The sequence below is a fragment of the Paramormyrops kingsleyae genome, chromosome 11 (assembly GCF_048594095.1).
Source record: "Paramormyrops kingsleyae isolate MSU_618 chromosome 11, PKINGS_0.4, whole genome shotgun sequence".
Lineage (NCBI taxonomy): Eukaryota > Metazoa > Chordata > Actinopteri > Osteoglossiformes > Mormyridae > Paramormyrops > Paramormyrops kingsleyae.
In genome coordinates, this window is record NC_132807.1 from 8,283,034 (window position 1) to 8,308,940 (window position 25,907).

At 42.5% G+C, this 25,907-nt stretch overlaps 1 protein-coding gene across 6 annotated transcripts in view; it reads left to right on the forward strand.

Moving 5' to 3' along the window:
• Nucleotides 1–13,389: 13,389 nt before the first annotated feature.
• Nucleotides 13,390–25,907, forward strand: part of tcf12 (transcription factor 12) — a 79,138-nt gene continuing 66,620 nt past the window's right edge. For 2 of the 6 annotated variants that reach the window (XM_023814113.2, XM_023814116.2), the window contains exons 1-3: nt 13,390–13,563; nt 14,498–14,590; nt 15,163–15,235. In XM_023814113.2, coding sequence (XP_023669881.1) covers nt 14,519–14,590; nt 15,163–15,235 — 145 coding nt within the window. In that variant the 5' untranslated portion in view covers nt 13,390–13,563; nt 14,498–14,518. Of the gene's footprint in view, nt 13,686–14,497; nt 14,591–15,162; nt 15,236–25,907 lie in introns of all 6 variants that reach the window. The other 4 variants (XM_072717974.1, XM_023814117.2, XM_023814114.2 and 1 more) reach the window with 3 other exon arrangements.

The following is a 25,907-nucleotide window of genomic DNA, read 5'->3' on the forward strand; positions in this document are numbered from 1 at the left end:
AGTAATATAACGCATTACTTTATAAATTTACACATTAATATTTGAGTTACTTTTTTAAAAAAGTAGCGCGAGTTACTTTTCTATTTTAATTAATTTGCTTAAAAAAATATTTAATTAAAACGAACGTAGTCACGTAGAATCACACACTCAGTGCTGCTTTGAAAATGCATTCCGAGCTGACCACGCCCACCCTACGGCAATCATTGCGTCAAGGCGGGGATTGGCGGAAGCGCGCGTTTAGATCGTTTGAAACATGGCGGCTGGAGATATGATAAGATCGTTGAATTCATTGGCAGATGAAGTGGAGCGTGAACAGAGAAATAATGTTTTTGAAGCATCATAGAAACACATAGGCTGACTTGAATAATCTGATAAAAATTGAACTAAGGAATTCAGATCACTTGAGTAGTACAATTTCATTGTTCTCTAAAAAGTTATTAAACATTTTAAATGTTTAAGATCTGTCTTTTGCCCTAATATAACTTATTTCACAATGGCAATTATCTAGCCTATATTGCACTCTTTATTATCTCATTGGACAGTGAATTTACTTTATGTGCCATAGCCTACCAAAACAAAAATAAAAACTTAACACATTAATTTTCAACTTTCAATAATTAATGTTAAGAGATTTTTTTAAATGGCATGCATAGCTCTGAAAGTTCTGAGAATATTATATAATTCTATATTATTATTCTATATATGTGTTTTTAAAAGAAAATGAAATAATAATTTACACTTATATTCTTTTATTAATTCTTTTTATGCCTCCCTCAACTTGCTCTTTGTAGTGGCACCCAGGGAGCTGGGGGTTGAAAGTCTTGCACAAGGACCTGCAGATGTGCTTGAACTGGTGACCTTGTGATTACAGGCACACAGCTTAGCCCACTGAGCCACATGCTGCCCCTTAAGGTGAGGTTATAAAGGCTATTGTTGAATGCTAAATTTCTTAGTCAAAAAAACACGTCTAAGGCCGGAACAACAAAAAGCTTTAGCCAGGTAAGAAATAAGTAACGCAAAAGTAACTCAAAAGTAATATAACGCATTACTTTCCGTAAAAAGTAACTAAGTAACTAAGTAATGCAATTCAAAAAGTAACTAAGTAATGCAATTCAAAAAGTAACTAAGTAATGCAATTAGTTACTTTTTGGGGGGAGTAACTCAGTATTGTAATATATTACATTTAAAAGTAACTTTCCCCAACACTGCTTATTATACAGATTTGTTGCAGACTTTATATCCTTGTTGAAGTCGTCACAGAAGGTGAAAGTAACGTTGTTTTTGGCACACAGCATTGCCATTTTAACCTCCGCATTTATGACCTGGTTAATGTGGTAAATGACCTGCAGACTACTGCAGGTGGCAGTTCTCGTAAGGCTATACTGACAGTTCAGTTTGGAGAGGCAGATGAATTTTTTTAAATGATATTATAATACAGGAGATTTACGGGAAAATACTAATACGGGAGGACGGCGGGAAAGAGGGGTAAATACGGTAGTTTCCCGGCCAAAACGGGAGACTTGACAGCTATGGGTATGGCTCATCAGAAGCCAAGTAGGATAGAAAACCTACTGGATAGTAGCTCTCCAGGACCGGAGTTAGAGACCCCTGATTTAGACAGTAAAAATACATTTAAACAATGATAGATAGTAACAATAATTATTACTATATAATAAAATACATTTAAAAGTAAAATTTTCTTATTCATTATTTTAATATTAATAATTATAAACCGTTAATACATTTAATTATAATAATATTGTCGTGCCAAGCGGGGACGGAACGGAGATAAAGGCGCAGACGTCAGGGTATCGGGGAATACGGGGTTTTATTACAGGTAAGGCAGGCAAAAGGCAGATGGACAATACAATAACCGGACTGGGGAAACAAACTGAAACGCGGACGAAATACAGAGGACTCAACAACCAGAATCAGCTGATCACACAGGGATTCCACATGGGGTTAACGAGGGGGTGTGGCACATGGAAGGAGCGGACGATCGGGGTAGGACACGTTGTTTTTCTTAACTTTACACATTGTTTGGATACATTTATTTTCTTACTTTACAAATTACTGTTTTGATAAATGTCCTTAGATGTGTTTAGTACAGTATATGCTCTTCTTGTTTTATCCGGTTCATTCTGTGTTTAAATGCTAAAAAAAAAAACATATTTAGGAGTAATTTTTTGGGGCCGGGAACAAATTAATTGGTTTTCCATTATTTCTTATGCGGAAAATTCGATCAGAACCCGAACTTTTTAGGATTCGATCCTGAGTTCTGAACAGATTAAGTTTGAGTTCTGAGGTACCACTGTATATAAGAAGAAGTACACATGCAATAGGTAATTTTTTTGGGGGTTAAACAAATGGGTAAGCCTTAAGCTTTTATTTTCAAATAGAGTTTTGGAATAAAATAAATGTTTCCTTTAGTAACACTAATTTTTATTAAAAATACAGAATCCAAAAATATTGGCACCCCAAATTTCAGTATTTGGTGGAGTTTCCCCTGGTGAGAATGACAGCCTTCTACCTCTTTCTCCAGTGTTTAACAAGATTGGAGAGCACATGTGGAGTCATTTCCACCTCATTGAGATTTTTGGGTTTTCTCTTGTGAACTGTCCTTTAAAATTTTGACCACAGATTTTTGGTTGGATACAAGTCTGGAGACTGAGTGTCATTACAAAACCTTGATTTTGTGTTGCTGCAACCATTTCTTTGTCAATTTTTATCTGTGCTTTGGGTCGTTGTAGTTTCAGAAGACCCAACCACAGCCCAGTTTCAGCTGTCTGGCAGAGGTAACCAGATTTTGGGCTAATCTGGTATTAAAAATCTGGTATTAAATTAAATTGAATGTGTTATACCACTGATCGTAACAAGAGGCCCTAGACCACAGGCAGCAAAACAGCCCCAAAGCATCAAAGATCCACCACCATAATTCACCGTGGCTATGAGGTGCCGTTCTTTGTATGCGGCCCCCTTTTTTGCCAAACATGACAGAGATGTGTGTGGCCAAATAGCTCGATTTCTGTCTCATCTGACCACAACACACAATTCCAACTGTAATGTTGCTGGGCAAAGTTCAGACACTGGGATTTGTGTCTTGGTCTCGGGAAGGGTTTCTTTCATGGAACTCATCCAAAAAGCTTCTGGTCATGAAGGTGACGTCTCACTTGATTTTTAAACAATGAAAGCCCAAGATTCAATTAAACTCTACTGTTGCAAAACTGTGATCTTTGGGCTCCTCTTTGTCTCCTGTAGCACCCTCCTCACTGCACATAGGGGCAACATGTGGATGAATCCCAATACTGGCAAATTTTCAACAGTTTCTGGCTTTTCAATCTTCTTTACTATGGCTCTGATTGTGCTTAATGGTAACTGGCTACCAATTTTTTGTAGCCATTCCCCAATCTATGCAGCTCAACAGCTTTGTTATTCTCCTTTGAGTTGAGTGCTCTTAGACTTTACCCATGCTAATGGATGGCAAAAGGATTTGACCTGTGTGTCACCTCATATTCAAACCCAAGTGAAGGAGGAAATGGTCATACTGTTCATCTAGCTATTATAGTGTAATTACAAAAAAAAATCAGTTAAACACACTGAAAAAACAAGAACCTGACTAATAAATCGTAGCAGAGACCACCAGGTATCTGTTTGTAACCCCTGCCGTTTTTTGCTGCCTTGCCAAATTATGTATTATGAGGCCAAAAATATTTAGCATGTTTGGAAAATAGTGATGAAAGTAAAGTAGCCTAAAATGTTTTTTCTTGAAAGTCAAGCTTCTATAGTTCATATAAGTACTCTAAATATATAGCTAAATGGCTTTAAACACAAGAGTAGCAGTCGCATAACAAATATCAAATCAGAACTAATGTTCTGGTGTGTGTGACCAATTGTCAGCATTTAATAAAAGAAAAAACTACACAAATACTTATTCATCAAACTATGAGAATGATTCCTGGTCTTAGAGGAATGTCTTATGAGGAGAGGTTAGCTGAGCTGAATCTGTTTAACCTCGAGCAAAGGAGACTAAGGGGGGACATGATCCAGGTATATAAGATTCGAACAGGTCTGGATGCTGTTCAGCCAAATGGCTATTAGTTTAAATACTAGAACTCGTGGCCATAAGTGGAAATTAATGGGAGAACATTTTAAAATAAATTTGAGAAAGCACTTCTTTACACAGCGTGTAGTTAGAGTATGGAATAGTCTTCTTGTTAGTGTAGCGCAACCAAAATCCTGGGTTCCTTTAAATCAGAGCTAGATAAGATTTTAACAACTCTGACCTATTAGTTAAGTTCTCCCCAAACGAGCTTGATGGGCCGAATGGCCTCCTCTCATTTGTAAACCTCTTACGTTCTTATGTTCTTAAATTCACTTGCCTCCTGTCATTTTCTGTAAAAACTGCAGCGTGGGTTGTTTTGTGTCAGTGAAATCATGCCGTAAGGCAGTTGGAGCACTCCGCAGGTTTTTAATATTAATGCACATTTGATAAAGTTTTCATTGGTATTGGCTATGTTATTATTTTTTCATGTTAATGCAAACAAACGTGCACAGTGTTGCTAATTTGAATTTTTTAAATTATATTTTTAATTCATGTATGATTTTCAAAATAAAATTTGGTGAAATTATTTTAATTTTGTGTATAAGTACTTTTTGAACATTTCAAGCAAATTTGAATAATACCTCGATAATACTGATAACTGTGACTTTTGGTGACTGTAATCATCATTTTAAATTTTCACACCATTTAATCTCTATTCCCTGCACTTCTGCGTAACTTACAAATTGGAGCAGTTGATTGTGGTCAACCACTGAGTATCGCTATAAAGGCCAATACTTCACTTTTCCGCATGTGCTTATGTTTTGAGCACAGCGTGAGTTACGTATATTTCATCATCGGGGTGTGCCCCAGGCGGTATGCGCACAGCTCAGATTTAAAAATTATTATTAATTTATTTATTTATAAGCATATAGCTCAGATTTTATGTCAAGCTGACATCATGCGCATTGATGCTAGTTGACTGCGCACGTGCAAGGAAATTGACGAGGCGCTTCCAGTAGGTGGCAGCACTGACGTTCATGGAGAAGAGGTCAATGAAGAAAGAGTAGTAAAAGAAGCCCCTCGTAAATGTCCAAGCTCCTCACCTTATCTCTAAAGCTGAGCTCAGACCCTCTGCTATGGAAACTTTTTGCTGCTTGTGTCCATGATCTCATTTTTTTTTCGGTCGCTTGGGGAGTGACTAGACAGAGTGCAATTCACTCAGAGCCCTATGGAAATTAAGATGATAAAGCACCTTGTGACCTCTCCCAGACTGTGAAAACCAGGGCACCACTGGAGCCACCATACGCCAAATTAAGTTAATAATACACAACCCTAGTAACAACTTTAAAGCTATTAAGAAAAGGCCCGGGAACGGGAAAGAAAAGACCCGTTTCATTACACCGCTGATATTTGTGTTTGTTGCAATACATCTGTGCTATCCTGGGGCCTCAGTTATCAAAGTTGCGTATGTACAGAAAGACACCCGAAATGTGCATACGCAACTTTTTACGCAAAATCCCAGATTTATCAATCAAAACTTGATGCAAAAAAATGCATTTATTTATGGAAGTTCAGGAGGAGGTGTACACAGCCATGTGGACAAATCAGGAAAAAGCCAACACCCATTGTAAAGCAGGGAGCTGCAGGTAAGCCAGCGAAATGACCACACACATGCCAACAAATACCGCCAACCCTTGCCTTCATGCAAGAAAAATGTGAACTGGGATGTATTTTGATTATTATTACTTTTATTCATCATTATTATTTTATTAATTAATTATTTTTATTTGTGTAAGCCAACAACAATATTTTTGCCTTGAAGAATTTAATTTGTCCTTACAAATACTACTTCTTGTCATCTCTTTCCATAAATTGAAAATACCTGTAATTGTCACTAATTACACTAAATGTGAATTAGGCATTAGACACCGGCATACATGGATCCACATCTAAAAACAGCCTATAGTCATGAGACTGTGATACAGCATAATGGCGTTCTTGCTAGTGACTAAATAAATAAAAGGATTAGATGGGAACAAGTTTTCATGGGGGGGCGGGGGGGTATAGTCCTGGGTATGATGTTAAACTGCATCCGGCCCTGCAAGCGGTCCTCCAACTTGCAGGGAAACAATTTTTGTGGGCTGGTGGTGGGATTGGCCCTCCAGCCACCATAAAACAACTCACAACTGCTCGATTAAAACAAGCATGATACTCTTCTGCTCTCTGTGGGAGTAGCTCTGCTGCAGCCGCCCGTAGGAAAGCTGCACACACCATGAAGGGGATGGGGGAAAGCCTTTAGGAGCCCCATCCTTGGATGAGTTGAAACCATCGGAGAGCTAATAGAACATTAGATCTGTTGGGGATCGGGGCTGGTGTGGAGCAGTCTGGTTTTACACCTAAGAAGTCTACCATCGACCGTATCCTTGCACTGAGGGTTCTCATGGAGCGAAAGTGCAAATATCGGCAGAGGTTCTTTGCAGCCTTTGTCGATTTTCATAAAGCATTTGACTCAGTTGATCGAGTTGCCCTGTGGGACATCCTGAAACTTCAGGGTCCCCCCGAAGCTGTTGGACGTCATGGCCGACCTGTACACTGGTACTGTGAGTGCTGTGCAGAGTGGAGGGAGAACCTCTGTGTTCTACCCAGTTGATTCTGGGGTTCCCCAGGGGTGTGTTCTTGCTCCTACTCTGTTCAATGCTTGTTTGGACTGAGTGTTGGGCAGGGTCATGTGGTCCAGTGGCATTGGGGCGTCCATTGGTGAAGAAAGATTTACTGATCTTGACTTTGCCGATGATGCCGTGAGCTCCCGAGAGACTGAGGGAGGAGTCTGAGTGTCTGGGAATGCGGGTGTCCTGGATAAAGACTAAGATCCAGGCATTTAATGACTTCTTAGGCACAGCCATCAGTAGTGTGTCTGTCTGCGGGGAGAATATCGACCTTGTCAAGAGGTGTACCTACCTCCGCAGCGACATTCATGTCTCTGGTGACTCTTCCTATGAAGTCAGCAGACAGATTGGGAGAGCGTGGCTGCTCATGAGATCACTGGAAAAGGGTATGTGGCGCTCCCATTATCTTTGCAAGAGGACAAAGGTCCAAGTCTTTAGAGTCCTGGTGCTCCCTGTCTTGCTGTATGGCTGTGAGACATGGACGTTACCCAGTTAGCTGAGACAAAGACTGGACTCCTTCGGTAGTGTGTCTCTTCGGAGAATCCTTGGGTACCGCTGGATTGACTTTGTGTGGAATGAGCGGTTGCTAGAGGAGTCCCGAATGAGGCACATTACCTGCATTGTGAGGGAGCGTCAGTTACAACACTACATCCATGTGGCGCATTTCCCTGAGGGTGAGCTGGCTCACAGGATCCTCATTGCTGGGGACCCAAGTGGCTGGACCAGGCCGAGGGGACACCCAAGTAACACCTGGCCGCGGCAGATGGATGGCCATTTCCGGAGGGTGGGACTGGACCATGTATCTGCCTGGGGGAATCGCCAACTGGGATCCCAAGGTGTTTAGCTGTGTGGTGGCTGCAGCAACGCACTGCACCATTACAAGCTCCCCAACCTGACCTGACCTGACCTGGGGGGCTTGGTGATGCAGTGGCTAGCACTGTTGTCTGACACCTATGGGACCAGGATTCAAGTCTCCACCATGCCCCCCTCCCATAGTCCAAAAACATGCTGAGGTGAATTTAATGTGTGTCTCTGTGTGCGTCTGTCCTGTGATGGGTTGGTGCCCTATCCTAGGTTATTCTCTACCTTGTTCCCATAGGCTCTAAACTAACTGCAACCCTGAAGAGGACAAGTAAGGGCAGAGAATGGATGGAGCTTTCATGTCAACCAAGATTATTTTTATTTATTTGTCTACTGATTTCACTATGTGTAATGTCTTTGCACTTTGTCTGGTTTGCATTAAATTTATGTATTCCTACACTTTAGATAAACAAGCAAATGTAAAAACTCTTCAGTTTTCCTAATGTTGGCAATCGACTGCACTGACACTGCAATAAGAGCACAGCAAATCAAAGTTTATTTATCAAAATGCATGACAGTCCAACCAGCAATACTAGATACCGACAATGAAATGAATGCTAATTAAGATACTTTTGTCAATCGAAAGTCATGTCATGCTAATAACGCCAACATGTTGTTGACAAATATAGTACCTTGTAGTAGCATTTGTTTTTCTCTATATCTTCAGATCGACAACTTTTTTTTTCCAAGGAGTTTTGTATTGCTGCCAGAATTTGCTTTCATCATATTTAACCTTATTATCATTGCACAAAGTACAAGTACGCAGACAACAAAGCTTGGTGTCTAATCCATAATCCAAAAGCGTAAAATAGGGCAAAAGTGCTAGAAACAGCTGTGCAGTATAAACCAATCAGCCATAACATTAAATCTACTGACAGGTGAAGTGAATAACCTTGATTATCTCATTACAATGGCACCTGTCAAGGGTGCCATAAAATTTTAGGCAAGTGAACAGTCAATTTTTGAAGTTGATTTGCTGGAAGCAGGAAATATAGGCAAGGATCCGAGAGACTTTGACACTCAGCTTTGTGATAGCTAGACAATTGGGTCAGAACATTTCCAAAATGAGATGTTCCTGGTATGCAGTAGTCAGTACCTACCAAAAATGGTCCACGGAAGGGCAGCCATTGAACCGGCGATGGGGTCATGGGCGCCCAAGGCTCATTGATGCGCATGGGGATTGACGGCTAGCCCGTCTGTTCTGATCCCACAGGAGAGCTACTGTAGCACAAATTGTTGAAAAGGTTAATGCTGCTATGATAGAAAGCTGTCAGAACACACAGTGTATTGCAGCTTGCTGCGTTTGGAGCTACATAACCACAGGCTGGTCAGAATACTCATGCTGACCTCTGTTCACTGCTGAAAGCACCTACAATGGGCAGGTGAGAGAACTGGACCATGGAGCCATGGAAGAATGTGGCCTGGTATAATGAGTCACTTTTTCTGTTATCTGAAGGGTCTGGTGCATGCCCATTGTTTACCAAAGGGAGAGATGGCACCAGGATGCACTATGGGAAGAAGGCAAGCCGGCAGAGACAGTGTGATGCTCTGGGCAATGTTCTGCTGGGAAACCTTGGGTCCTGGCATTCATGTGTATGTTACTTTGACACATACCACCTAGCTAAACATTGTTGCAGACCAAATGCACCCGATGATAATGGCCTCTTTCAGCAGGATAATGCACCCTGGCACACTGCAAAAATATTTCATGAATGGTTTTGACTTGGCCTCCAAATTCCCCAGATTTCAATTTGATCAAGCATCTGTGGGATGTGTTGGACAAACAAGTCTAATCCATGGAGGCCCCACCTCTCAGGACTTAATAGATCTGCTACTAATGTCTTGGTACCACAGGACACCTTCAGAGGTCTTGTGAAGTTCATGCTTTGATGGGTCAGAGCTGTTCTGGCAGTACGAGGGGGACCTACACAATATCAGAAGGTGGTTTTAGCGTTATAGAGATACTTCATTAATCCCCATGGGGAAATTCTCTTATCACATCTTATTCTCCATACAGGTGAGAGCAAGCAATGTGACTGTTCTGCTGAGGATAGGTTTGACCCTATGACTTTTTGATAACAGGCATGGAGGCTTAGCCCACTGAGTCACACACTGCCTCTGAAGTGATTTTGGCTGATCGATATACATCTGTACATTTTCTTGCTTGTGATGGATGCTATTACACCCCCAAATATAGCATTTTATCGTGTCTCTACCTCTCAGTGTTTACAATTCCTAGAAATGCTTAATAATATGAGCAATATAATATGAGCATGCAGATCATTTGAACTGACCATTTATGGGTATTTGTGGGTGGCAACTGGCCAAGATCTGAAGCTTCTGCACCTACGTACCTTTGCAAGATCCAGTTTATCCAGGGGATACGTGAGGACCCCATGTTTGATAAATACAAATATTTCTTGTTTGTACGCATTTTTTTTACAATGAAATTTACACTAAGTTTGATAAACGAGACCCCAGGACCGGTGGAATGTCATTGCTGTACATTTGTGCCGACCGTCACCATCTGTGTCTGTGGTAGTATGTACACAAAGTCCACGCACATGACTATGCTTAGACCATAGCTACTTCCCAAAACCTTATTTTCACCACCCTCGCTCTCCATCTTTCCTTCACCCTGGAAGTTTTACCGAATTTCAGACGTTGAAGCGTCATGGATGTCAGAAGCATTTCACATGTGCAGTGTGAGAGACTGAAGAATAATCTTCAATTTTTATAATGTACATGCAGAGCATTAAAGCTTCTACTTCAGTGATGACTTTATACATACAGGTGGAGCATGGTAAGTCATCGAGGATACAAGTGTGTCCTGATACCACTTTGTGTTCACATTATCTTCCTCACTCACTCACTCACTCGTTCCTTCCCTGTATATTTATTGGCTTAAGTCATGAATAGCTTTTTATATTATATATGTTTGCCATCAGCCCCCCCTAGTAAAGACTCAGCCCCCCATCCATTCATCTGTAACTAAGCCCCTGACATTACCTAACAGTAAACGTGGATAATTATTCTCGGATCTGTAGTCGGCCTTGATGTGGCTCAATCAGCCCCTATCAACACTTAACTGTGCACCAGTCAATTTCAGATTTTACTGCTGTTACAACAAGTGCATTACTACAAGTGGATGTTGTGAATATAAATAATATTGAAAACCCCCGACATGTAATGTTAGGCCTATGTGTTTAGTTAACTTCAATATCATGTTAGTCTTCGGTGAAACTATGCATCCCTCACTATTATGATATAAGGTAGGGGTCTCCAGCTCCAGTCCTGGAGAGCTACTATCAAGTAGGTTTTCTGTCCCACTTGGCTTCTGATGAGCCACACCTGTTCCTGGTATTTACCTGAGAATAATTAGTTTTGTGGAGATCTAACTTTGGTACACACTCGTAATATATTTCTGTGAAGAAGCCAAATTTCTCGAGAATTCCAAAAATCCCGAGCAGGCAGAGGAGAAATTGGTACATGTTAGTTTTTAGTAAAATACCTTCATCATAGTACATTTCTATAAGATATATAATACATATTCTATATGGATATCATTTCACGCAGTTATTTCATTCATTAGTCTGGTAGTGTTAAAGAAATACATTACACGAAATCGTAGTCAAAATAGCGCACCATAATTTTTTTCATGTTTACTTAAGGTCAACAGGTGGCGCTCCTCTGGAAATGTTTAACAATTCCCGCTAAGCGTGTTCAGTTATAGTAATTCATCCAACAGGTGGCACTATAAGTTTAAAAATATTGATAGATGATCGCTGTTTCATTAGTTCATTTACTGATGTACATTATCTCAATGAGAACGAGCTTATAAAACAGGAAGAAACTGAAGAGTACAATTCGTTTCTGACATAAAGTAGCAACAATATAACATTTAAGAATTAAACATATCAATTAAGAATTAAACTGGATATTAATATATTTACGGAAAGTTATTAGACCCAAATATATCTTTTATTTATTGTCAAAAAGTCCCAAACATTATCTAAAACGATATTGCGTGCATGGAAATTAGAAATTAAAAATATTGCTTTGTATTACAGTGACTTTTAACAGACGTATTTTCGAAAACATAAGAATGAATAATTTATATCGCTCCAGTTATAAGTGTTGAATTGCGTTATTCAATATGCATCTACGCTACAGTTAATAATTGGGTAAAATCTAAGTAAATCAGCCAAAATCGCTATGCGATTAGAACTCTAATTTCACTTTGAGTATATTCATAAATCAAATTTTGCGTACAAGCCAACTTCACGTATATGTTTACCCAAAATTGCTCAAGGATTTTTGCAATTCAGTAATACCTGATGCATTGAATAGCGTAAATTAACGCTAGGTCCAGAATAACAATAATTGATGGCACATATATCGCAACTACAACTTTTTTATTTGGCAAATTATTTTCCTTAATTTTAGAATAATGTGCGAAATGAGTCATACCGTAATTTGAAAGGTCTACGTGTGTATCTTTGTGTGATAACTCAAATACATTTTACGACAAAATCCAAGAAAATACATCATGTCCCGTCCTGTGCATCCATCGATTAAAGGTAGGCTGCTTTCCATACGAGGGGTTGCGGTTGCATTACGAAGCCCCCCAGTAATCTCCTGTCAGTCACCAACAACAAAACATTGAACATAGCACGCCACTTTTTTTTTTTTTTTTTTTTTTTTGCGTCAGCGGAACAAAAAGTAGTCCCGACGCATTGTTAATATTTCCCAAGAATCCTTTTTGTTCATTTTTACAGTTACACTGAGAGCAGACCTAACCTTTGTTTGTCTGTATAGAATTAAATTATATAATGTCTATAATATAATATGTCGTTATATTAATGTATTAATTGTTACAGTCTGAACTTTCCAGACGTACGAAAAACGGACACAAGAAAGCTTTGATATGTAGATAGAAGTGCTTACAGGTTTTACCCGAATTATAATTTTCGTTCAAGTCCCTACAAGAAGATATTTCTGGGAAACTTCATATTTAAAAAAAAATACACCATATGTTTTGCTTTTTATAACAAATCGGTAAGGTGAAAGGTGAATTTGATTAACCGAGAATTTTGAGCCCACTCGTCCAAGCCCCTACCCTCCCAGATGCCCCCGAGCAAAATAAAGAAATACGCAGGCTCAGTCTAAATATCGGTTATAAGACATCTATTTAGAGATCAGTGACTCAAAGCCTTGTCACCGTTTAAAAAAATAGCTCTGTAATTTGCATAATCTACACTAAGGGTTCGATTTTTCAGACAGATCTGCGATATTGGAATACTTGCAATATGTTATAACTAAGGTGGGATACATGTTATTTATATTAGTAAGTGTGCAGTTTTTGATTTCCATAAAAGCATAAACCTTTAAATGCAGATATTTCACTTAAGAGGAAGATTAATATCTAAGTAGGCTATTAGAACTATAATTGCAAAAAGACTAAAGTAAATTTAATTATGGAGGCTGTTGAACTTTTAATTTAAGAGAAAGGTTTGGTCCCTAATATAACTACGTGCATGTTCAAGAAACTACACGTCAAATAACAATTCGTCGTTCTCGATTCTAAAATCATGAGATCATTTAGGAACTGGAAGTAAGAAGGTGACATGTAAAATATGAGTTTGAGTTACTTGGATCATATAATACTATAATAGTCATTCCATGCACATCACTCGATCTTCATCATCACATTTATTTAACTCGTGGTTGAAAACATCACTTTGGAGTTTCAGGGGTTAAAAATACATTTTGGCTCCTTTGGCGGAGGGATATCGCATCGAACGTCAGCGTGGTGCTGAGGTTTGCTTAGCAAAAATGTCTGCCTAAGGGAAACTCGCAAGTTACATTCAGGGAATATTTTGCAAAATAATACGGCAAGTATCGTGATTCCGAACTCGACCGCGTGCGAAGAAGGAAAACAAGACTCCCTTTCTCACGCCAGATCGCCCTAGTTGGATTTTTAACGAGAAAAAGGTAAAAGAAATAATGTAACGAGTTGGAAAGGGGGTTACGCACAGGGTGAAAGAAGTTGGGATCCAAGAAAGACTGGAGCTGCTTTGGAGGAAGGGGTCGGAATGCGCTTTAACACTCTCCACGTAATATGTTTTATTTGTTTTTGTTTTTGTAAAGGATTAACGATATCTTGTAGTTGTAACACACGGCCGTGCGTTAACACCTTCCACACACTGGCTGAGCAGTTTAGCCCGTGTCACCGGGCACTTCACAGTGATATTTTCTTATGTAAGTCGCGCGGACTGGGTCCGAGTGACGCGACGTGCCGCCGAAGTGCAGCCGAACTGCTCAAACTAACTTGTAACGGAGCTGCCGCGATGCTCCTCATTGATGCGCTGAACACACCGCGTAAATACAGGCGACGATGCCATGCTGACTGCGGATTGTCCCTGCTGCCCAGCATCTGCAGGCTTTCCGTTTCATGTCCATATAGACATCACAGACAACATACTCCAACGTGCATGTATGTACGTATGTATGTATGTATGTATGTATGTGTGTGTGTATTATATATGTCTGTGTGTGTGTGTGTGTGTGTGTGTGCGCGCATGCATATGTAGATAGCGTATATGTGTATTTACGGTCCTGTGAACTCCTGGAGGGTTCCATATTTTGTTGTTCTCTCATGTGGTCATTTTAAAAAGTCACAGTTTCTTGATCCGTCCCCGATGGCTTGATTTTAATACCCGGTAATTGATTCTGAACCGGGTCCCATCGCGGTCCGCCTTCACGCCGGGGATGAGATGCGCGGCGGCCCGACGCGGCTTTAACGGGCCAGTTTTTATCTGTTAGACGTCGCGTTTGCAGTACAGTGTCGGTGGTCGAGATCGGACCACATTTAACAATGTGAAATAGATAAAGGACAAACACACGTTTTTCCATGCTTATTTTTTAGGCGTAGTTAAGGACCGCCAGGATGAACCCTCAACAGCGGATTGCCGCTATTGGAACTGATAAAGAATTGAGTGATCTGCTGGATTTTAGTGCGGTAGGACGCTGTTAATTAAGTATTTGTGCTATTCTTAATTATACATATATATTTTGTTCTTTTTGCTGAAGAACATTTTTTATAATATGCAAAATAAGGATGTTGACTTCTCGTGAATAGCTCCTGTGTTTACAAAAAAAAACAAAACATGACACCTGAACTTAATATCTAGACATCTTCAGATTTAATGCTGTGGGTCAACAAGTCCACACGTATGCGCACATATACAAGGACTTTAACAGTTTTTTTCCCCCCAAATGAGATTAATTATTTATTATCTTTCCCTATGTTATTCTTTTGCTTTTTCAGGAACCCCTAGCATGATACGCTGCTTAATTTACTTAAATGGAAGTTTGTTATGAATCTTTACCATGGTTATATATATATATATATATATTTGCCTTTTTAAAAATTAAGTAGAGTTACCGTTATATTTCGTAATAAAGTAAATTAGATGGCTGTATAGCATTTTAAATGTAATAAAGCAACTCTTTGCCCGGTCTTGTGAAGTATATGTTGATGTTTTTAATCTGAACCTAGGGACATTGAGTCTTCTGTATTCCCCCTGCTAGATGTTTTCTCCTCCGGTAAACAGTGGGAGAAACAGGCCAACCACCTTGGGAAGCAGCCAGTTCAATGCATCAGGTAGGATCATGTTTCCGAATCTATTGGTTTCCATCTTGCAGTGTGTTCATCTCCCTCACGCTGTCAGGTGTCTCCTGTATTTCCAGCAGTATCATGGTGATGTGCTTAGTGAGATATATTTTTTAATCTCAATGCATGGATGGTTTCCAACATATTCAGGTGTATTTAAAAAAAAAATGTATTTTTTTTAAAGACTTCTAAATTATGCATGCAGCCAGCGAGTGGAGTATGTCGAATCAGTGTTCAGCTATTGTACCTAGGTGTTCTGTGTACTAGTCCGTGAATGTCACGTTTAGCGTTCAAACTCCATCCACCTGGAATCAGAACATTCTGCCTGTTGTTGGAAGGGAAATAAAGTTCAGATAACAAAACCCAAGAGAGCTATTTTAATGATAGCAGGTGGATTACAGTATTACTCTGTTACAGTCACTGCTGTCTAACAAAATTGTTACAATTTTTACGTTTGGTGAGTGGCAACTTTTTTTTTTTTAACATGGCATATGAATTTGCTAATTATACCTGGTACTTTATGCTTAAGTGAATCCGTTGGAAATTTAAGGTAATTGTCCATAAATTGCTCATTGTAGCAGTTTACAGCAAAGCTTTCTGTCTAATATTGTAATATTGGGTTTAAAAGGATTGATGTATTCATAATCATAGTATTATTATGCATGTCCTTGGAGATTACTTACCAAGTTAATTTTATTCTTTATTTAACTTCCATTTATTTTTAACTTTCCAAAAGTTCAAGGGGTTTTTTCTAAACCCCCTAAAGCTGTCATTTTTCCTCTGTTTTTTTAAATGTGATTATTAGCGTACTACTTTTCTGTCTCTGGTTCTTCCTTTGGGGGAGTCATGTATTAATAGGCGGGGGTTTCCTGTAGCTCGAGTTCTCCAGTGACGGGGCCATTTTTATGGTCTTCACACATTTCTGATTCTCTGTGAGATTCTTCTGTCACATGTGGGTCGTCTTCATTTGTTCACTGAGTTTTGATGTGAAGGGGAGGCTGTCATTTGGCACATCGATCTCGACAGTGGTTCTAAGAAACCATAATCGTAAATGTTTCCTAATAAAGGGGATCTTTATTTAACCGGTATTGCTCCCGAACCCCTAAAACTGCTCTATTGTCTGATTTGCGTTTGGAGAAAGGCAACAATTGAGCATTATGTCTCATCCCCACTTGTCTTATGCCTGGCAACAAAGCCTTGCTTGTACTCTAGTTATCTGCGATGTAAAGGGGACACTTTTTAGAGGATAACTGAATTCTGGGATGGGAGAAGCAAAGGCGAGCCGTTGTGGCCAAAGATGTGTAATTGTTATGATTTATGAGTGCTGTGCGACGGGAAAGGTGGCCACAAATTGCGCACTCCTTCGAAGCTCCAGAGGTTACGACCGGCTCCTTGGCACGTGTCCTTCAAAACAATAATGCAGCTGCATTGTGATCATCTAAGGATCAGCTGGAAGCCTTCTCAGGGTTTCCGGGACCAACTTCTAGCATTAAATATAAAATATCGAGCAAATATTTTTAATTTTAAGCTTGGGCACGTCTACAGTGATATCTCTTTCAGTGTTTTAGGGCTCTACTGAAATCTAAATTTAACAATGGTAGCATAGAATATACACTTTTTTTTGCAGAAAATGATTTACTTCTGCCAGGGGGGGTGCTTTCTTTATGCGACGGCCATGATCGGAGGAGCGAGCGCTTCTCTCTGCTGCCGCCGGTGCTGAGCCGAGAGGCTGGGTCCACGCTGCTGCTGCAGGGCCTCGTCTTCGGCTTCAGGGCACGACGGAGCTCTTGTGCCGCAAACAGTCGAGGCTGCCTTACTTAGTGTACTTAGGAGGCTGTTTGCCCTCGTGCAGAGAGAAAGCGCTGTCATATCTGTGTGTGTGTGCCTGTGTGCATACTGCCTCAGTTTAGACAACAGCTGATTAGCTTATGCGGATATGATTTACACATGTGCAGGTATCCTGTTACACGATTTGTTTAGCAGTTTGATGCGTGATGCGTGCAGTCGGAATAATTTAATTTTATTTTTTCCGCTTTTTGTACCGGTTCACCTTTCACGTTTTCTCAAGCAGATGACTCAGACTTAATGAGAAATTAAGCTGAATTTGCAACTATTCAAGTCTATATCATAGTAATTATTATAATGAAATTGAAATATATAAAGCATAACAAAATTTTAAAAATAGGGCCAGATAGCCGTCAATTAACCTTGACATGAAGTCAGGTATGGAATTGCATTTAGAGGAGTCTGTTATTGTTTTGTTTGTCAGCTTGGGTAAATGCTGCCAGAATATTTACTGACAGAAGTGTGTGTATTTTATTTCCCTCTCAAATGGCTAATCCAGAAGGGGCTGGAATGTGGTGCATGGCAAGCAGATATTCTGGCATTAAAAGCGAACGAGTGAAGCGGTAGGACCAGGATAGCTCACAGGTTGCGGGACGGCGTCTCTGTTGACTCTTAAACTGATTCATTCTTCTACCCCCCTTGTTTGTGAAGTTCTTCAGGTTTGTGCCATCGTCTCGAGCATGTGCTGTGCATTTAAAAAAAAAAATTTTGCTTCTTGGCTGCGTGATGTGGTGTCGCTGGGGGAGGGGAGCGTGTTGCCTCGAGGGGGTGGGACACACAGCTTATCATACTCGTTACACATGTATCTCCATTAGCCGTTGTGTTTGAGTGCATGTTGATATTTCTATGAAACTGTTTTGTTTAAATTGACATTGATGGTTAATATTTATCCATTCACCAGTTAGGTTAAGTGCTAAAACTGGCCTCTCACGGGTTGTGGATGTCTCTGCACCTCTACTGTGGAGTTTGTACTGATATAGCCCCCATTTTAAATAGTTTCTTTCCATGACTCTGACATATATTCCAATGTGTTTCTGGGGGGGGGGGGGGTGTAGTTAGCAAACCAGCTAAATATCCGTGTCGATCCTCACAGTGACCTTACCAAGACGACGTGCTGGGTCAGCATTCGTTCCATGGTTGTTTTGTGAAGTTGCAGTGTAGATCTAAAACATACTTAATTCTCAAAAAAGAAAACTGTGTCTGGGGTCTTATTTAAAATCACATGACTCAATACCGTTCATTTGTATCTGATCTATTGTCCTTCGTACAGAAGAAGTGGACATTGTGTGTTTTATTTATGAGTCATGTTGACAGGGTTAAGCCTTTTGCATTGGGTTTTGCCCAGCCCTGCTCCTTCCCTAGTACTGACAGGTATTGATGTGCACGCTCTGTAAGTTTGCATGTGAGTGCAGTGCGAGCGTTCATGGGCCCTAACGCAGCGGCCTGTGTCATTCGGCGATTATGGAGAGGCTGGCAGCGGAAGACGGGCAGAATTACAGCAGCGCTGCCGGGCCGCCGTCAGCCGGCTCCATCCATGTAGAAAATCAAGTAAAAGCTTTATCCAGCTTTAAGGGTCGTACAGGGAAATCTGTCTGGGGGTGCGCTTTGTGAACTGACACCACTATTGTGTTTCTTCAAAGCAGAGATTGTGAGGGTTTGGGTCACGACAGTGTTGTGACTCCGCTCTTTTTTTCTTAGAAGTATGGCATTTTTTCTTTGACGGTATTACATTTTTTTTCAGCTGTCTTTAGAGATGCACGATATATCAGTTAACGTATCAGTATTGGCCGACATTCGTCGAAAATTAAAACGCTGGCCTGAGTCCAATGTGCCAATCTTGATTGAGCTGAAGACATAAGCACTGAAATAATAGAGGTGATTGCATTGGACGATCAGCCATTTTCCGTAGTGGAGGATGAGGAATTTAGTCGGAATTTGGCTCATTCACCACTACAAACCTCGTTACATTCTGTCAAGTCGGTGTTGGTTCACTGATGTCTCCCTGCCTGCATTATATAATGTTGCTGGTACCCACATTCATGGTATCTTAAGTAGTAACATCAACAACATCAGTTTCACCACAGGTTCGTGTAGCTTACAGGTTGGTCGGGTATTGGTATTAGGTATCAGTTAAATTAGACTAAATTATATGAGTTATCAGTATGAGCCAAAATTTCTGAATCCGTGTGCCACTAGTTGTTTATAATTCATCGCTGTTGTTTGTATATCGTGTGAATGTTGCCAAATTCTCACAAATGGGGAAGTCGCAGTGGAATGACGGCGTTGTCAGAAAGGGCACCGAGTGGCTGATTGTATGGCCTGCCAGGGACCCACTGAGTGCTGAGAGCAGGGCTCTTCCTGAAGGAGCACTGGGCTGCACATTGACGACCCGCCTGTGATTCTGGGCTCTGGTGTCACGTGTTTCTCCGAGGCGCAGTTTGCATGTCCTCCCAGCTTTTGCATGTGGTTCTGCCACGGGCTCCTGTTTCCTGCCTCGTCAGAGGGACGTCCCCAAAGACACACAGTGCCGGTTGACGGAAGGTTCCAAGCAACCTTTGGTGCGTGTCTGCTAGCTTTATTTTTGCATTTCTGTTTCTCCGCGACGGCAGTTCTTTCCGTCTTCATGGCCAGAGATCCGACAGGTCAGACTCGCCTCTTTTCCCACTGTTTCCAGGTCAGGTACAGGTCTGCATGCGGTGGGACAGTTTTAGGAAGTTGGTGCTGATGCGCGACGATGACCTCATCCATTGTGGCAGCTGATTCCTTTACTGTTCCTTTAATTGTTCTATATAAATTGTTTTGTTTTTGCATTTATGTTGCTTAGCAGGACACCAGTGTCTTCAAACAGAACCAGAACCAACTTTATTTGTAGATTCAGTGGTCCTGTTTGAAGGAATGTTACTTCGGAACTAGCAGTAGAATGTTTCATTGTTTGTCGTTTGCGTCATGCCAGTCGCGTCCAGTCCTCGTTCTCGACAGCCACCTGCAGGTTTTATTGAAAATATGCTAATGAGCCTTTGATAGACAGTGCACACGCCAGGTGAGGTGGCTTATTCCTCACTTCAGTCTCGATTATCCCGGCCGTCCGTCCCGGCTGCAGCTGGCCGATGGGAGACGCAGTCGAGAGCGCGGCCCGTCAGTGGACCCCGCAGTCTGGTCTCCAGCCGGCGCACACTTCCTGTCGAGTTTTGACCCGCCCTGGCCCCTTTTCTGTCCCCCTCAATGGACGCAGTTTCCCGACGGCATCAAAGACTTCAGTCTGGGTATGCATTTCATCTAAATGTGTGGATTAGCGAACCGCCACCAGTCAATTATTAACGAGCTGAGAGAAGAATATATAGGTGTTATTTGGAATTAATTGTTAAGGAGTTTCAGCCACGGGAGTTTCTGTTTTTTTATTTTTTTGACAAACAAAAAACTGGAGAACGCTGGAGAGGTACTGCGTGCAGTTTTAGATAATTTCTTGCGGTGAACAAAAGGAGTTTGTGCCGCGCTGCACCTGGCACAATGGGTGAAGATATGCAAGGTGACAATACTCTGCTCGAGCGCCACTTATCTTCAAAGCCTTTGCCTCGGATTTGTACATTTGTGTTATGATGCTTTTTTGTTTAAAACACCCGCTAAGTCCCACTGTCATTTAAGGAAGCATTTATTTAAAAAAGAAACGCGTTATGTCAAACGTATGTGCCAGTGCCTTTCTATAACTGCAAGCATCCCTTTCAGCGCTTAAATTCTTTTACATATCAGTTTTTTTTGACCCTCCTGGAAAAAAAATGAGCTGAAGGCCTCACCTGTTACCACACTCCTGTTTTTTTTCTTCTGGTGTTTTTTTTTTTTTAGTCTGATCTGGCACCTTTGTTTGATAACCCTCCTTTCACTCGTTAAAGCTGGATGCTTTTCTACCCACGGTGGCTGTTTATTTTTAGACAGCCTGTACTCTGTGAACCGTCAGCCAGCCATACACGTGCATGTGGAAGCCGATCCCTTTCCCACTGCACAGGCCCGGAACCCGGGGCCGTCTGTCCTCGGCATGGTGGATTCAGTAACTCCGGACATCTTTCATGTATACATCATAGGTCACCTCCTGACTTGGTTACAGAGAATCCTTCTGTTGCCATGGCGATGGAGGTCTTTTGAAGGCAGGTTACTTGGCACTGTATTCGCCGTGTTTCACAGTTACACCGAGGGGTGTGTTGGAATACAGTTACTGTACGAATTAGCATCATATACAGCGACTCTTGAAAATACCCCAGTGTGCGAATGAATGTGATACAGCCTCATACTGGCTTTTCTTGGAGAAAAAAAAAGTGTTTCTATAAGTTGTTAATTATTATAATTTGAAATATTCTGCAGGTAATTAAAAATATAAATGTGATGATAGATGTAGAGCGTTGCTGGTGCTGCTAGCAGAAGCGGTCAGTCTGGGGAACAGGCAGTGAGTGAGGAGTCGCTGAGTGGACAGTGAAGTCCGTCTCCTTGCGAGCTGGATGGTGCCTCTGAGGAGCCGGTTTTGGTCCGTTGTCTCTGCTCGAGCGCCCCCCCCCCCGCCCCCCCAGTCACGCCATGGCTCAGCTCCGCTCCCACATCTGCGTTCACCACCGCTGGCGAGGTTATAAACTTGGAGCTCGGCTGGGGTCAGGGGTGAGGTTTTCTCAGGTGGGTTGCGGGGTAGGGGGGCCCGCACCGTGTCCTGGAGGGCAGAGTCGGGCCACCTGCCGCTGTGAGCTGGCCGAGATCCCCTGCGACTGGATCGAGTGATACCCAGACATCTGAACGGTTTGGGCCCCACGGCAGCCCCTGCCACTGGGGCCGGGGGGAGGTGGTCAGGGAGATGAATAGGGCCGATTGTATTCGCATGGCATGACTTCAGGCTGTTTGGGAAGGGGGAGCTCTTTGGGTCTCGCTGGACTTCTCAGCGTCCGGGCAGGGAATGCAGGCTGGAGACACTAAGCACGTTGCGAGTGCAGGGCTGGGCGTCCCAGCTGGGGGGCTCTGGTGTCAGTCCTCGCTGTACTGCTGTAGCCAGACGCGGGAAACCACCACCCTGCCGCAGAGAGCCCTGCTGTGGGACGCCGAGGCTTATAGGCCATGGGTGGAATGGGAATGAATGGTGCTCTACTCAGGGTGTGTTGTGAGCAGTTTGTGAGTCAGTATGCACCCCCCCTTCCCCCCGTTAGCTTGAGCATCATGTGGTCATGAGGGGACCTATGATGCAAGGAGCTGGGCAGTATAGATTGTTAGAAAACGGGGCAAATTCCAGGTGCCAGCATCTCTGTATGACCCCATGACCCAGGTCTGCGTGAACCAGCGCTGTTCATTTCTCTGCCGGACACTGCCTCCTGTGCTGCAGATTGCGCCATTCCCTGGAAATGTGTGCTCCCACCTGGAAAGCGCCTGCCCCAGATGATGGAGCCCGAGTCTCCGCTGTAAAGAGGAGGAGAAGCCCTTTCATGGCGAGAGCCACCGGGCCGCCGCTTATCTCGCGCACGCACGGCCAAACCGTGAGTGTGGGCGCCGTTCGGAAGGCTGTGCCTAAGCGGATTTATCCGCGAATCGCCCGTGAAGAGGGAAGCCCAGGATGGAGCTTCACATCCTGCCCCTTCCCGGCTCCCTCCCCACCTGTCGGCTGCAGTAGCGGGGAGGAAATTAATGGGCACGTTGGGATTAATCCTCCAGGAGTGACCCGGGCGGCTCGGTGGCGGAGGTGCCGGTGAGACCGATGGAGGCGTCAATCTCTTCCCTCTTAACGTCGACACACGGCGTTAACATTTAACCTGAAGGTACTCAGACGGGCCCCAAGCATTGGTGAGCTTCTCACATGGTCGTCCGCAGCTTTATAACACTGTGATTCATCCTGATGGCTAAGTGACGCTGGTGTAATTTAGACCAGCCTCCTAAAGGGTGCTGTCCTCTCTTCCCCTTTCCTGTTGGTGAGGTTGAGGGGTAACTTGGGAATCCCTCCCCAGGTGAACTTCCCCATTAAAACCCTGCTCCCCCCAACCCTAAGAATGACCCCCGGGGTGATGTGGTGTGACGGTGCCAGAGCGGCCGGCCGTCCGCGACTAGAGACGCTCCAGCAGAATCGCCATGCAGTGCTATAACCGGGTCTGTTTCTCTTCGTTAGCTGTTAGCTCCCTTCATTCTGGTCCGAGTGATTTCCTCTCCGTTCTGGAAATGTTAGCGGCGTGCATGCCCGACGCCGGCGGAGCGCAGGGCCCGGCCTGCCGCCCCCTAGGGGCTGCTGACGTGCGGCGCGTGCTTTACCCCTTGGAGCTGCTGCGGCGTTCCTGTTTTCCCTCTGTTAATTCAAGCTCTGCCAACAGGGCTGTTGGTATTATATGTTTTTTTTTTTCTCCCTTCCATGCTTTGTTTGCCTTTAGAGATAAGCAGCGTAGTATTGAAAATCTCCGATGGGATGCCTGAGCAGATGTGAGGGAAGCCAGGGGTGAGTCGGCGGGGAGCAGCCTACGTTCTACGCGCGACGCTGCCAACAAACCCAGCTGATCAAATATTGTTAAACTGAAAAGTCCCATTTCATAACCTTCCTGCTGGCTTATTTCAAAACTCCCCCCCTTCAGTCCCTTTACATTTGTGTTAATTATGGCCACGAAAAAATTCTTTGCAGTGTTTGGCTGTGGGAAGCTTCAGAGCTGTTATGTGACGGACTTATTCCTCATCCGCTCGTTTGTGTGTACACACACACACACACACACACACGCACACACACGCACACACACGCACACACACGCACACACACATGTGCACACATACACATACACACACACACGCACACACACATGTGCACACATACACACACACACACACACACACGCACACACATGTGCACACACACACACACACACGCACACACACACACACACACACACACACACGCACACACACACACACACACACGCACACACACACACACACACGCACACACACGCACACACACGCACACACACATGTGCACACATACACATACACACACACACGCACACACACATGTGCACACATACACACACACACACACACACACGCACACACATGTGCACACACACACACACACACGCACACACACACATACGCACGCAAATACACACACACACACGTGCACACATACACATACACACGCACACATACACACACATACATAACACATATACATGCATGCACACACGCACAGACACACACACATATGGGTTTGTAATTATATCATTCTGGGGACCCTCCATTCATTTCTATGGGACAAACTCTAATACTGTCATGACAACCATAACCCCTACCCAGCCCTAACCTTAACCAAAAGTACAAGATTTTTGGCATTTTAAGTCTTTTGATTGCATTCACAGATCTTTGTGGGGACCTGAGAAATGGTCCCCACAACGTCAAAAAACATGTGAAGAGCTCTTTTCCAAAACACGATAAACGCCAAGTTTTTAAAAAATGAGTTTGTCATGCCATTTTGCTGTGCACTGAACCTATTCACTGCTACATTAACAGTTCATGCAAAATCTCTATATTTCCTTGTTTAAGATGTACTGCAAGATGCCGTTTCTATCCAAACCGCAATAAGCGCCGTACCTATTTTTTGTCAGAACGTGATATGTACTCTCGACCAATCAGAATTCGGTGAGTGTGCGACTTAATCGAACTTGCCGGTGCTCTAAGGCGATGGAGTTTTGTTGCGATCTTGTTTAGTGTCCTCCTCAAAATGAGTGCTTTAAACCTTCTTGATGGCATCCATGAGCCAGTGAGACCTAAAGCTGGAGGTAGAAAACGCCGACTGGACAAAGAAAACAACAAAAAAGGAAGGTTCGTCACTCAGGTGGTGCGTTAATACCTACTGTGGGATGGCAACACATGGCTGCTGCGACCGGTTTCTGTCACGCCGAGAGGCTGTCACCGGATTATTTGTTTTATGTGGTGGACGATATTGAAACGTGAAATTGCCAATATTTATTTTATTTTACTATTTAGTTTGTTACTATTTATTTTATTTATTTAATGCATTTGCACTTATTTTGATTTATATTCATTTATTGTATGAGTCCCTGATGTCATATGTTGCATGTTCACACATAACACACATAAACAATCAACTTTTAGGAAATAAATGGATGGATTTATAGCGTTTTGGAAAAGAATGGATGGATTTATAGTGTTTTGAAAAAAAAAATAAACTTTGAATTTATAATCAACAATACTGTTGTTTGATTTAACAATCATTGTTCAACATGTTCAGACTGAGCCAACAAACCATTTTAACAGGATAAATGAAATATTAACAAAATGTGTGGGTCTAGGTAAAAAATGTCATTTTCCTGAAAACTATAATAATGGATTTATGCCGTTTTGAAAAAGAGCTCTTCATGTTTTTATCACATTGTGGGGGCCATTTGGTTACACATAATACAGACACACACACACACACGCCACGGTCGAGGGTCAGCCAGTGGTTTGCGAAGCAGACGCAGAGTGTGTAGCTGAGCGTGACCGGAGGCCTGATACTTTTATCAGGATTTGCATTTCAGATATAGAAAATGCTGATGAGGGGAAGCCATTGTTGTGGACCTCCCTAATCCCCAGCCATGGCTGCCCAGGCCTCCCTCCCGTGCAGAGCTGTTTACCAGTGCCTTTGCACTCACCCCGCTGCCTATTTTTGGGACTGGGTTTTCAGGTGGGCTTTCTGCTGCCTCGTGCACTACGCCAATGAAATTTAAGTTCAATCTTCTTCCTTTTTGAGCCGGGGAAGCTCACAGGGCAGCCTGTCCCACCGCCTTAGCCCTGCTTTATCATTTTCCTTTTAAGGGATTTA